This window comes from Alexandromys fortis, unplaced genomic scaffold, assembly GCF_014885135.2.
Source record: "Alexandromys fortis isolate MF-2015 unplaced genomic scaffold, M_Fortis_MF-2015_v1.1 scaffold_118, whole genome shotgun sequence".
NCBI lineage: Eukaryota > Metazoa > Chordata > Mammalia > Rodentia > Cricetidae > Alexandromys > Alexandromys fortis.
The window spans coordinates 198,814-212,508 of NW_026068010.1; the positions used below are offsets into that span (position 1 = coordinate 198,814).

A 13,695-nucleotide genomic window follows, 5' to 3' on the forward strand; every position below is an offset into this window, starting at 1 on the left:
ACACATCCGAAAAAGACATATGAGCATGTGAGAAAGGGTAACACTGGATTTTGCCTGGCCCTCTGCCAGGGTAGGCAGCTCCCCTGGGACATGGTTGGGTCTGAAGGAGGCAGAGAGTAGACAATGGTCTGAGACAGCTGCCCTCAGTGTCACCAATAGCAACAGGTCAGTCAGGACAGGTGGATCTGGACAGAGTCACGTGCCTGCATGACATTATCCAGGAGCAATATGGATACAGATGGGACAGGTCCTGCTCTCAAGAAGCTTCCATTCTATGGGAAACAGACTTGATCAGTCATGTGATAAATGCTACACAGCATAATAAAATTGAGGTATGGGATAGAGAGCGCTGTCAGGTATGATCATATGAGTCCTCTGTAAGAGACGCAATTACATGAAGGAAATGGAAGATCTGGAAGCAAGCAGACTAGGTATATCAATCTGTTAGACACCACATTTTAACACGATTGGACAGGCTCATCGAGGGAGTAGGTGATGGCAGTGAAATTCAGGAAACATGAGAACACAGCTCCTAGGCACTTCTGACAGCAGTGTGGAGCTTGTTATAATGGGTTTTGGTTCTGGAACTCCAAGGAGGGAAAGGAGATGGGCTGTCAGTATATCAAGGTCCTCCCTCAAGTCACTTAAATGCTGCTGTGGCTCAATCTCTTGCTCACTGTCAACCTGAGTAACTTTGGAATAGTCATTTGTTTTATTTTGTTATTTTTTTTAAGACAGGGTTTCTCTGTAGCTTTGGAGCCTGTCCTGGAACTAGCTCTTGTAGACCAGGCTGGTCTCCAACTCACAGAGATCCGCCTGCCTCTGCCTCCAGAGTGCTGGGATTAAAGAGGTGCGCCACCAGCACCAGGTGAAATAGTCTTTTTTAAAGTTCTCTTTCCTCAGTGCTTTGCCTCACTGTACACATCTATCACCTGTGTGCAGTACCCATAGAGCCAGAAGGGGGCATCTGGGACTGCAGTTAGAAATGGTTGTGCTCTGACATATGGGTGCTTGGCACTGAACCTGGGTCCTCAGAAGAGCATCCAGCACTCTGAACTGCTGAGAATGGTCTTTCTTACAACATTTCTCAGACCGATGTCTCAGAACTAGAAGAGTTTGTTAAAAAGGGAGGCACATTTCCAATCCACCCAAGTTCTACTGAATCAAACTCTGGAACTAGATCCTGAGGGGGAATGTGCAGAGAGCCCTCACACTGAGCTTGTAGGCCACTTAGCAAGGGATAGAGAAACACTAGAAGACCAAGAGGAAAGGACATGAGAAGCACGCTGAGAGGTAAGGCTGACAGAGCCAAACCACAACCACAGGAGGCACAGGGGGGTAGGGAGGGGAGCTAAGTGATCAAAGGCATGCAGTATAAGAGTGACCTGAGGTAAGAAAACTCAAATGTCACTCCTAAAAATTACCCTACTGTTAGGGTTAGACCTATCAATGTAGTGATTCCTCAGTTCCTGAACTGTTCTAGAATGTTTTTACAGGAATGGGCAGGAACAAAGGGTAACTGACTGGAGCAGGGTCTCCCCACATTACAGGTCTCAGCAGCCGACCAGAATCCATACCTTTGCCTAAGTCTCACTAGTCCACAGCACAGATGGAAGACATCACCAATAAATGACAGGGAAGAGCTATACAGAGGCACATTTTTAAATCACGAAAGGCCCTTTGTGAGTGCGAAAAATATAGCTGACTCCATACACTGATTTATGAAAAATAAATTTATTACATAACACCTTGTTTTTAACAATGTTCAATTTTTTATTCAGAATACTTGTGTCATTCATGTAAAATAGTTTGATACAGTACGTTGTATGTTATAGCTTTTTATTTTCCCCTCAAAAATTCTAAGGCTCTCCTACTCCTTCTCCTTTGCTGAAGTAAGGGCACCCTAAAAAAATGTGCGAACAACTTTTTAAAAAGAAAGTCAACTGAATAAAATCTTAATAGCACTACACTAACCAGCTTTAAACTCAGGACAAGAATGTGAATTGGATGCCGTGCCTTTTTAAGGAGGTTACCACTCATGCTTTTTTCATTAGAAAGCATGCTCACAAATCAGCAACACCAACGAGAAAAATAAAACACTGTCTGTGACAATCATTTTAGTTTGTTTGCTGAACCAAACAGGTTTATATCAATGACAACATATTTAATTACTATCAAATAGCAGCTTTAAGACCAGTCAAGTCATAGGTTGAAAATAAAAACAAACCTCTAAGTTGGAAATTAATCTTTGGGAGTTCTGAAACCTGTCAGTAGAAACTATGTCGTTCTTTTGTACTTTCAAAACAATCCAAGCAATATTCTTGGTCATAAAACACTGATTTCTGTAGAAGACGTATCAACCCATTGATAAGACACTAAAAAGAAAGGTGTACCAAAATAATCTTTTAAGTCTCAGTTATTTTGTTAACATAATCTGTGTTTCAAGTACCAGTTAAACCTTACATCTCTGTGTACTATTGGTCAGATAACGCTGTTACACTGAAAGTCACCACACACGAGGACAAATGCTTGCCCTAGCACATTTCACAGCTTCAACTGCTACAGACTGTCACTGAAAACTATGCTTGGTCAGTCTGAACCCTGTCAAGTAAACTATGGAAGTAGCAAACCCACGACACAACTGTGCTAGCACTTTTCTTTTCAAGTCTAACTCCAAACTTAGGTACAACCTGGAAGCTACCACCCCAATCTGTGACAACCGGTGGAACTTGGCTACTGGACATTGTGAAGATGTGGTTGTACAGTACATTCTCATGGCCCACACCAGGTTCCCGCAGAGGGCTGCAGTCAGCCCTGCAGCATGAGCAACAGTGCACTGACAGACTCCAGCACGGCTCAGTACCGATGTGTCTGATGTGAGTACTGTGGAGGCTGCTGGGAGGTAGCTGAGTATCCCATGCTGCTCTGGGGCTGTGATGTGCTTGGTCCAGGGTTGGGATAAGCAGCATGTGGATTGGAACGCTGGAAAGAAGACGAGGGAAAAACGTGATTCAGGAACTTCTCGAAGTAGCTTGGCCCCATGCCAGCATGGCCAACAGGGGATTGAAGTGTTGTTCCAAAAAAGCAAAGATGTAAAAGTTTCTGCAAGGTACTAGCTTTAGAATTAAAAGAATAAAAACAAATAAACAACAACAAAAACCTTACAACTGGCCCATACAAAACAAAACAGAACAAAAGCAAATAAAACTCCAAGGTTTCCATTATTAGCCTCTCTTTAGGAATGTCAAATATAGGATATAAAAGATACCAATTTACATGCTGGGGAGATTTTATCATATTTTGATACATGGGCATTAGGACCTTAGTCTGGATATCCAGAACCCATGTAAAAGCCATCAGTCATGGCACCTATCTGTAATTCCAGCACTTCGGAGGCAGAAACAGATCTCCTGGGGAAGCAGCTAGCTAGACTAGTCAACATGTGTAAGCTCCTAGTTCAGTGTGAGACACTGCCTCAGTAAATAAAGAAAAAAAAAAATCAAGGAAGACACCTGATGTCAATTTAGGGACTCCACACGTCCATACACATGCATACTCATGCCCTCACATCCACACATGTGTGTCCAAGTATATAAACACATAAAGTACAAAGCCAAAACACAGTTAAATATTTAATGAGTGTACCCAACCATGTAAGGCCACTTACTACTCTGTGAATGACACTAAGATTGTCAATGATAATAACAAAATAAAAATAACCGGCACTGTCTATACCGTGTTTTTTTCTTATATACAAGCAGGCCAACACATTCAGCACACACAGCCAGTTCATTCTTCCCAAACTTCACATTCTAAGCATTGTACCTACTCTGCAACTGAGGATGCTGTCTAGAGGGAATATTCATCTTACTTTCCTTCTCAATTTATCTAGATCCCTTCTGAGTCAAGGCTAAAAGAAGTAAGTGATAAGGTTGGGGGTAAAAAGCAGCCACTCGAGTTCAGATGACTTGCTAAATGCTAGACACACCATGTCTAAGAAGATTTTCCAATTTCATTTTACAGGAAAAAAAAAAAAACACTGAGGCCAATATTTTCAGTGTGTGTGTGTAGGCCAGGTTGATAATGATTGCTTTGCACTTTATACTGAAGCAAGGTCTCTCATTTGAACCCAGAGCTCACTGACTTGACTAGAATCCTGCCTTTGCCTTTGAAATGATGGAACAAAAGGGTACAGATAGACCACCAAGCTATCCAGCACTTACATGGGTGCTGGGGTGGGAATGTTTTCCTGGCTGCATTGTCTCCCAGCCACCGCAGATGTTCTGTAATGTGCACAGAGGTCTCAAGTTACTGGATTGCCGACCTTAGACTTTCTACTCAAAGTCTATTCAGAAGTCTGATCCTTTTCTACTTTCCATGTCTGTGATCTTCCATACCTGTAACATTCCATGCTGACATATCTTACCAGGTACACCAAGGCTACTTTGGACCACACTTTGCAACAGAAACCCCAGAAGAACAGATCAGTATCATTTGTAGTACCTGATAGTCGGAGGTCATGATGAGTCCACCTGAGGTAGTGGTAGGAGGGACAACTCTCACTTTTTTCAAGGGTGGCCCCTGTGTGTGGCCGCTGTCCTGGTTCCCTGGAAGGCCAGTTCCATTAGTGTGGGTATTGCCCTGCTGCTGCTGCTGGTTCTTCTCAATTGGTTAAACAGAAAACATAGTTCAACTCAGAAGGAGAACCAAGGATGGCGACAATCCAAAGGCCAAAGAAGCAGTCATAAGTAAGGCACTACCAACTATAATTTAATACTTACTTTGTCTCCTTTGTCATCAGGTTCTTCTTCTGTTAAAAATTCTCGTTTGGGGTAAGGGATCTGACAACCGGCAAAAACACTATTCACAAGAGAAAAGAAAGAGCTGACGCACACACTGCCTAGTATTTCCAGTGCTCCACTTAGGTAATTCACTGTCACATACTAAGGAGAAGACTTTGTCTCCACAGTTACAGATATAAGCATCTTTCATGCAAACCTGATACAAATAAACATTTCACCAATGACACTGCAGCAGGTGGTCAGAAGGTCCTTCCCTGTGTAACCATAATTAATAATCATCCAACAGGACAGCTCTCAATAGTGCAAACAAAGCATCTACCTCTGCTCAGTGTTTTATCTGCCCTTCTTTCAGTTGAAACAAAGACAGTAAAGAGAACGTGAGTTTATTTAGGAACACCAGAGCCCCCAAGTGTAGCCAGTCCTACACAATACCAGTGACCAAAAGGAGCCACAGAAGAGTGAATCCATCACTAGTAAATGGATGACTATTGAAGGAATTCATTTCAGTATTGCTTCTTAACCACAAAGACCCAAAATGACATAGTATGGTAGCAAAGCTCAATTTCTTCAGGTCCCTCAGAGGCATGGCAACTTTGTGTGACAACTAAGAGGAAGAGTACTCAGGGATGCCAACCAACATTCAGGGAGTCAGTAAATCCACCACTTACTCTGACGTGGGAAGTGGGTCTTCTAGGAAGTAGGGGTCCTGCATGGCCTGCTCTGAGGTAATTCGCTTTATTGGGTCCATAGTGAGCAACTTCTGAAGCTGAAATCACAAGTCACAGGATTATCAGCACAGGCTCCCACATTAGTATACTGTTCCCAAAGTTTTATGTCAGTACTTATGGGGGTAACGTGCTTCTGAAAACCAATACAATATCATTCATTGTCCCAAATTATCAGTAACAAAGCACAATTATTAAAGTAGCAGCACACACAATCATCTCAGGTTGACTACATTCACACTGCCTAACCCTCCCCAGTGCTTTTCCCTTCATTAGCCACACAATTTAGAATGACTAAACTTGCATTTTCTACTCCTTTTAAGAGGAGAAAATGTTGTAATGTAAACAACACACAAGCCACATGCAGTTAGATCTGTACCTAATTCAGCATAGCTGCATTATAATTTAAAAAATAATTCTCGCAGCCATACCAGGTAATCAAGTGCTCAAGAGGCTGCCCTACTCCACTGCTCAGTCCAAACCCTGACTCAGAATTTATTGGCTGAAGGCACCGGGAAGGTCAGTTCACCTCTCTGTAACCATATCTGTCCAGATGGAGAATAAAAATAGTACCATGGTAATTGGTTTCATTAATTAGTTCCCAGTATTCCTAGACCAGAGAGATAAGAGAGCTGAGCGCTGTGCCTAGAGCCCACCACACATCCAGGAAGTGTTGCTTTTTAACCAATTGGGGGCTTTTGGTTTTTCCTTTTTGACAGTGTCTCCTATAGGCTGATCTTAAACTTTCCACTGGCTGTGAGCTCCTGCTCTTCCTGCCTCTGATAGACAAATGTGAACAGGCACCTAATGACTTGCATTTCTAACAAATTCCCAGCTCTTCCTACCTGGACTTGGTTTGAAAAGTAATGAATTGCTGGGGGCAGTGGTAGCACACACTTTTAATCCCAGCACTCAGGAGGCAGAGGCAGGCGGATCTCTATGAGTTTGAGGCCAGTCTGATCTACAGAGTGATTCCAGGACAGGCTCCAAAGCTTCACAGAAAAACAAACCCTGTCTCGAAAAACAAAAAAGAAAAGAAAAGTAATAAACTAATAGATACACTGAGACATAGGAGTAATGATTCATAAAGAATAAAAGGCCACAAAAATATTTTTAAAATGCAGGGACAGCAAGCCTCAATTATTTAATGACCTTTTATAATTTTCTTGGAAGTATCTTACAGGGGGGCGAAATTTGGGTTTGTTCTTTAAGATACCAACACCTGGCCAAACAGGGGTGGCACATACCTTTAATCCCAGCACTTGGGAGGTAGAGGCAGGCAGATCTCTGTGAGTTTGAGGCCAGCCTGGTCTATAGATAGTATGAGTTCCAGGACAGCCAGGCTACACAGAGAAACCCTGTCTTGAAAGACAAAAACAAACAAACAAACAAAAAACCAACACTTTCGGTGGAATTAAAGCTTTCTGGATGAAACTGAGATTATCTATAAGACAGCTCACCCCAATAAAATAAGACAGAGCTGGGGTGCAGCCTGGAAGTAAAGCACATACAAATGAAGTGCTGGGGTTAAAATCGAGAATTACAACAAACGAATTTTTAAAAACATTAAGCTAAAAGGATAGTCTCTCAGATTCCACAAGTCTTAGACTGCAAGGAAGGCATGGGACTTGGGGATAGGCATGGCATGTCTTTGCACCTGCCAATATTTTGTTAGGATCAATAAGTCTTGGATCTTGAAGGATCTGACCTAATTTCCTAATTTGGGTTCTGTCGCAAATACATCTGAATAAATCATTATCATACATTTTGGATGTAGTAACATGGCAAAGTTAAGCACTACCTTGTAAAATACGATATAACAGCCAGGATGACAGAGAAGCAGAGACAGTTGAGGGAAAAGGAAACACACAGGCAGATCAGAAAGAGTTGCTTGCCCAGTGGTTTAGCTGCTGTGAGGCAAAGTCAAGGGATTCCCATCTAAGACTACATTGGAACACATTGTAAAAGAATCTTAGGCCAAGTTAAAAAAAAATGCATGCTTCCCTAAACCTTTTATGGAAACTCAAAACTGAAAAACATTTTCAGTTATAGCGTCATAATGGACATTCTATTACAAACAAAGTCAACAACAGCTGAATCTGACCACCCTGCAGGTGCACTGGCTCTTTTAGAGTCTAGCCTATGTTCGTTTATACAACATGCATGCCCTCTCTCCAGAAAATGGAACACGACTATCAGCAAAGGGATTTCAAGACATAATCTGACAAGGTTAACTTAGAAGTTAAAATTTTGTAAACCATCTTCAAGTAGTTGTCAGTACAAAACTCTAAGTGTTGCTCAAGGTGAGTATCTAAGGACAAGGACGTGGCTTTCATTTCCAGAAATGAAATGACAAGAGCTCAAGTGCAGAAAATGAGTCAATGTGGTCTCTGAGTGGCAGGAGGGCTTCTCTTGGTACTTTTTGGAAATCACTCTGAGAGCGCTAAGTGACCACATGGATTCATTTGTGCTGCTGTCCCAGGCTTACCAAGTGGAATGCTTTACTATCAGGTTTAACTTTATGCTTTTCCATATACTTGATAAGGCTGCAGTTGGTGTACCTGAAAGAGAAACACCATGAAACATCCACATTAGATCAGAGGTGAATTCTACATTGGCCGATAGCTTCCCACACACAACTACTTTGATCATAACCAACAGGGAACACACATCAAAGATGCTTTGAGCAGCATAAAATAGCAGCATTAAGCCAATTTTATACTTTCTTTAAAGTCCACACTAGTCTTTGGGTGTTTTTGTTTTTTGAGATAGGGTCTCACGTAGCTCAAGCTGGCCTCCAGCACTATGTAGTATGACCTTGAACTTTTGACCCTCCTGCCTCCACTTCAAGTGCTGAAACTATAGGTATGTAAGCACCACCACACCCAGCCTTAATAATGACTCTTTTTTTTTTTTCTTTTTCTCTTGAGACAGGGTATATCGTATCCCAGGCTGGTATCAAACTCACTACAATGCTGAGCATTACCTTGAACATCTGATGCTACTGTTGGGACTGCAGGCATGCACCACCAAGCCCAGTGCTGGGAATCAAACCCAGGGCTTCATGCATGCTAGGCAAGCACTGTAATACCAATTGAGCCACACTAGTTGCTTCATAGTGGGTACTGATGGTGGAATTCAAGACAATTTCATGAATACATCCTGGGTAGTATTTTCCCCACATGAATTATATCTTAATAATTATTTTATTTGTGCTAAAGGTTAACTCAGGCTTACCAGTATAAGATTAAAATTTACTTGTTATATGTGTAAGTACTGGATTTTGCCTACCCCTGGTCTTTAAACACTTGCTTTTCCCTAATTAATACTTGCTTTCAATTCTATACACTTTAAATGGGTAGACAAGTGGCCACCAGCAAGGCTTGCATAATTGTACTGCTTTGGCTACAGTACTTCCCACTATTGTCTGTCTGGCTTCCAGAAAGTAGTAAATATGAAAAGAAATGAGTTGATTTTCCCTCATCTCCAAATCAGCTGCTGATAAGAGTCACCTCTGTCAATTTATTATCTCATAAAATGAGAACTAAGATCATAACAGTATTTATGAGTAAGTAAAATTCTTCGGTAAACTTAGGTGAGTGCTGTGGCATGCTGAACATTTAATTTTTATCATGACTATTCTAGAAAAGTTAAAATCAACAAAGGGTCCATTTTCTTTCCAACTTACGTATTTCTTCTGAAATCTTTCATTAATGTTGAATGTTCAGGCATCTTTTTTATATCTTCCCAATCTTTATCTGTGAAATACATTGATAAATGTTTATGTTGCCTAGGCTCCTAGTCTCAAGAATGCTAACAAAGGTTACCTTACTTTGAGAGCTTTCTAAGAGCCTGGCTCTCACAGACGTGCTCAGCTGCAACTACATCCTGAGCTGTAAGGAGAACCCATGGCTCCAGCTCTACCTCTGCTCAAGTGTCAGTCTACACTTGCTCTGTTCCACTATAGCCTGCCAGTATCACTCTAGTACTAAAAGGAAATTAATCACAGAAATATTTGTTACTATACAGCCCTATTTCTCTATTAGTAAACCTACTTATTTTTCCCCATGCAGTAAATTTTTTGGTTCCATCTGCAAGTAGTATCTTTAACTGAGAAATCTAAGATCTTTTCTCTGACTGGCTCACCACACTTTTCTAAACCACAGCCCTCCTTTCACACCTTTAAAGCTGCTCCCCACATCAAGCCAAATACCAGTACCTTGGCTACTCTTACTATTATTGTTCAATACAGTGTGAGCACTGGAGACACGAACAATACTCCAGTTAGTCTGGGGCAGCAGAAGTGCTGTGGATATATGCTAGCTACGCTGCCCTTTCTGAAGCTGTCAGTGGCTGTTATCAAGGATCTGTTAGGTACACAGTCTGTGCACTAGGCAGCTGGGAACACTGGCTATGTATCTCCCACAGTCATCATCCAGTGTAAACTAAATATATACTTGAACTTTAAAATGGAAGTTTCTTCTCAACTACTTATTTGTTCCAATTTCTCTACTTTGCCAACTTCTCAAGCTAAAAATTTTAGGGCAACCATTTAGTTTTCCCTCAATTATATATTTCTTTTAAAAAGTTATTTGTCCTTACTATGTCTTTACCAGCTGTGATACATATCACTGGTTTCCTGACCTCAGTTAGCCCACTATCACTGAAAACTTTAGTGTTCCACAGTCACACTGACCTTTCTGAAACTCCGTCTACGATTCAAGTGTCTATATGGATCCTAGCTCGCTGGTGCTTGCTTTTCCTGGCTTCTCATTAACTGAGTCATCCTAACTATTAAACCCATAGCAAGAGTCATCTCTGAGTATGGTCTTCATTATTCCCAATCAGTCCCATATCTCCTTCCCATGGGCCTCAGAAACAGTGAACTAACCTGGATATAAAAGAAGCAATTCTTCTCTAGTCACTCAAGTCATGTCTACTTTTACAACATCCTAACAATGTTAATGCTTAAGACGGCAAGAATCAGTATCTATTATGTCTCTATCATAATACATATATGCCTGTCTATCTATCTGTTTGTCTAATTTGTCTTTTTTGTTTGTTTGTTTTTTGAGACAGGGTCATTATGTTGTTCTGTCCTACAACTGGCTATGTATACCAGGCTGGCTTGAACTCCTTGGGAGCCACATGCTGCTGCCTCTGAAGTACTGGGGTTAAAGGTGTATACCACCATGTTAATACATTTTATTCAAGATAGTAACTGGGTCACACTAGCACCCCAACGTGCAATGAGTAAATGAAATTCTTATCCCAATGAGGTCCTCACAAAACTACTGGGTGCTGCTGAAGAAGGGAAGTCTGTGTAGATGTTCTGCATTTGCTGATACTTAACAATCCTACAAGGAACCGCGGATGCAAGCTCCCAGCTTTATCAGTCTTAAGCTGTAGTGACCTAAGGAGCAGTTCCCATAAAACATGAGTTCAGTCACATGCCTGACCAGCCAACATTATTTAGGTGTTCTCCACACATTTTTATTATTCTGGACCCATGGGTAGTTTTTAGTGGCTGGTGAATTACTGTTCTGTGGTATAACTAGGATCTGGGATACACCCAGAAAGATGTTAACTCTAAAGAGGGGAACACCCATACATTTTCTCTCTGCTGTAAAACCACGCCTATGACTTTCACTCACATCCTGGCTGTTTCACAAAACATTAAAAAATACTAATATTAGATAATGACAAGAGTGATGGAGCAGAAGTGCCGTTATTCCACAGGATTTGGTTCTGCACAACACTCTACATAAACACAACCTTCAGTCTTTCTATTCAAGCAGCAGCTATGAAGTACGCTGCCAGAAGAAAAAAAAAATTCTATTGCTTATTTTAGTTTACACTGGCAGGAATAAAAGGCATCAAGTTAACTGTTAACCCAGCTATTGTAAATATCTCATCATTTCAAATACCAAACAACAAACCAAAACAACAAACCAAAATGAAACAAACAAAAACCTCATCAAATTCAGAAAACCCCTAAGTATTTTAATGCTGATATTTGAATTCTATGAATTTTGCTATTTCTGTGATTCTTTGAAAAATGAAAGTCATAAAAACTAAGAATCATGTAATTCAAGCTTTCATAAGCCAAAAATACAACCTTTCCAAAGAAGATACCAAACAACAACGATTGAGAACAACAAAAGCAAGTGTGTACCTGCAGGGAATCCCATTACATTGAATATTCTGTCCAGCTGGTCATGGTGATAAGGATTACTAGTTTTGATGTCCTCTTGTCGACAGTGAAATATTGGTTCTGACGTTAGTAGTTCTGCAAATATACACCCTATAGCCCAAATATCTTTAAAAGAAAAAGAAAAGAAAAACAAAAACAAAAACAAAAAACAGGAAAGAGAAAATAAAAAGCAAAAAGGAAAGGAAAAAGAAAAAGGAGGAAAATAAAGTGCTTCTTTCCAAAAGAAAATGCATTTTTAATTTAATGGGGAGTGTTCTTTATCTGTTTCTTGCACATTAATAGTAATCCCTGGGCAAATATAACCACTAAATACCACAGGACCCTGTAAGTACACCCCCACCCACCAAGCTTTCATTCCTGTGATATCTCATCCATCCAGTGACTTCATAGAAGCCTCTATTTATTTGTTCAATCTGGGTGAGTTCTAAATGCTTCAACCATTATAGCTACACAGTCTGCAAATGGAACATGGGAACCACAAACAAATAAAACCAAAACAAAACAAACAGAAAATCTACATAACCCTTGAAACTGGGCACTTGCCAGAATACAGGAACATTTGTCATGATAAAATAATTTCATCTTGTTTATTTTCAAAGCCTATTCAGTATCACCTGTGCTAACACTAACAAGAAAGACATGTATTCTATTTCACCTCTTCCTGCTACAGCAGCAGCATCACCTTTGCAAAGTTAATTAGAACACAGGAAGAAAAAAAACACAAACCTATCTTTAAAATGGGCATGCAGGCTAAAAATTAGTAACAGTTATTTACAGTAGACAAATTGCAAAGTAATTCATGAGACATAAAATCACTTTCATCTATACCAAGTTTGTACTCAAAATAACTATTAACAGAGACAAAAACTATCCACCTTCTTAGAGTACAAAGCTGAAAACATCCTGCTGTTTGACACATAGCTCGTATGAAGGTGCTGTCTAACGTATATTTAATAGTTTGTGTACAGAGCAGATGCTCAACAAGTGGTTTCTGAATGACCTATACAAAACCTGGGGCAAATGTGAATATGACAGGGACAAATTACAAAAATCATGCTTACATTGAAGCTGCTTACTCAGGTACCTGAGAAACTCTTATTTAAGAGAAAATGAGAAAAATGCTAATTATGAGGATTTCTAAACTTTACTGGAATGTATTTATTACAATTGTGATGCTTTTATTTTCATACATAAAATTCTCATTGTATAAGTTGTTACATTTACATTTTGGAGTGACAAATTAATCTACTTGCATAAGGATTCATAATTTGACAGTTTTTTTAATCACATAATTTTTTCATATCAGAAAGCTGGTCAATACTATCACGTTGATAAAGTTTTATCAAGAATTAGATGGAGCTATTTTGTTTTAATATCAGAGGAAACACAGTAAAGGTATTCTGAGATTAATATAGATATATACCTAATACAAACCTAACCTCTGACCATCTTAACTGCTGCATGGATAGATGAGCTAAGGAGGATTAAAAAATGGGAAATGAATCATTGTGCACACTTAAAACTCAACTCATAACATACCCAAAGGACACTGTAATGATTTATCCGGTTAGTTACTAAGATCCTGAAGACGAATGGAGTAGTTTTCCAGGGAATACTGAAGGAAAAGCACGGTGCATGGGACAAGAGCTACTGAATCTTGATTGACTGAATCCTAGTCATTTCTAAGTCTACTATTTTCATCTGTCTCTTGTCTGTAACAATTTTCTACCTTTCACTTTCACAATCTTGATTTAATCACCAATCAAACTCTGGTCAGATGACTGCATATTTATTCCCTAAAACTCCCTAATTCTTTCCAGGAAGGTCTCTCTTTTCCTTGCTCATGTTTTAAAATAAGCCAATCTACAGGAAGGCTCTTTTTTCCTTTTACCCACCTGTAACTCATTCCCTGGGAAAAGTGCACCAACTCCTCAAAACCTACAGCAGCTACAAT

The 13,695-nt window shown here is 40.1% G+C and overlaps 1 protein-coding gene across 9 annotated transcripts in view; it reads right to left on the reverse strand.

Moving 5' to 3' along the window:
- Positions 1 to 1,714: 1,714 nt before the first annotated feature.
- Positions 1,715 to 13,695, reverse strand: part of Cdk8 (cyclin dependent kinase 8) — a 66,173-nt gene continuing 54,192 nt past the window's right edge. For 2 of the 9 annotated variants that reach the window (XM_050161876.1, XM_050161873.1), the window contains exons 7-14: positions 11,703 to 11,846; positions 9,216 to 9,285; positions 8,016 to 8,088; positions 5,471 to 5,568; positions 4,782 to 4,860; positions 4,504 to 4,662; positions 4,224 to 4,283; positions 1,715 to 2,982 (exon numbers count right to left, since the gene is read on the reverse strand). In XM_050161876.1, the coding sequence (XP_050017833.1) occupies positions 2,857 to 2,982; positions 4,224 to 4,283; positions 4,504 to 4,662; positions 4,782 to 4,860; positions 5,471 to 5,568; positions 8,016 to 8,088; positions 9,216 to 9,285; positions 11,703 to 11,846 (809 nt within the window). In that variant the 3' untranslated portion in view covers positions 1,715 to 2,856. The remainder of the gene's footprint in view (positions 2,983 to 4,223; positions 4,284 to 4,503; positions 4,663 to 4,781; positions 4,861 to 5,470; positions 5,569 to 8,015; positions 8,089 to 9,215; positions 9,286 to 11,702; positions 11,847 to 13,695) is intronic. The other 7 variants (XM_050161874.1, XM_050161875.1, XM_050161880.1 and 4 more) reach the window with 7 other exon arrangements.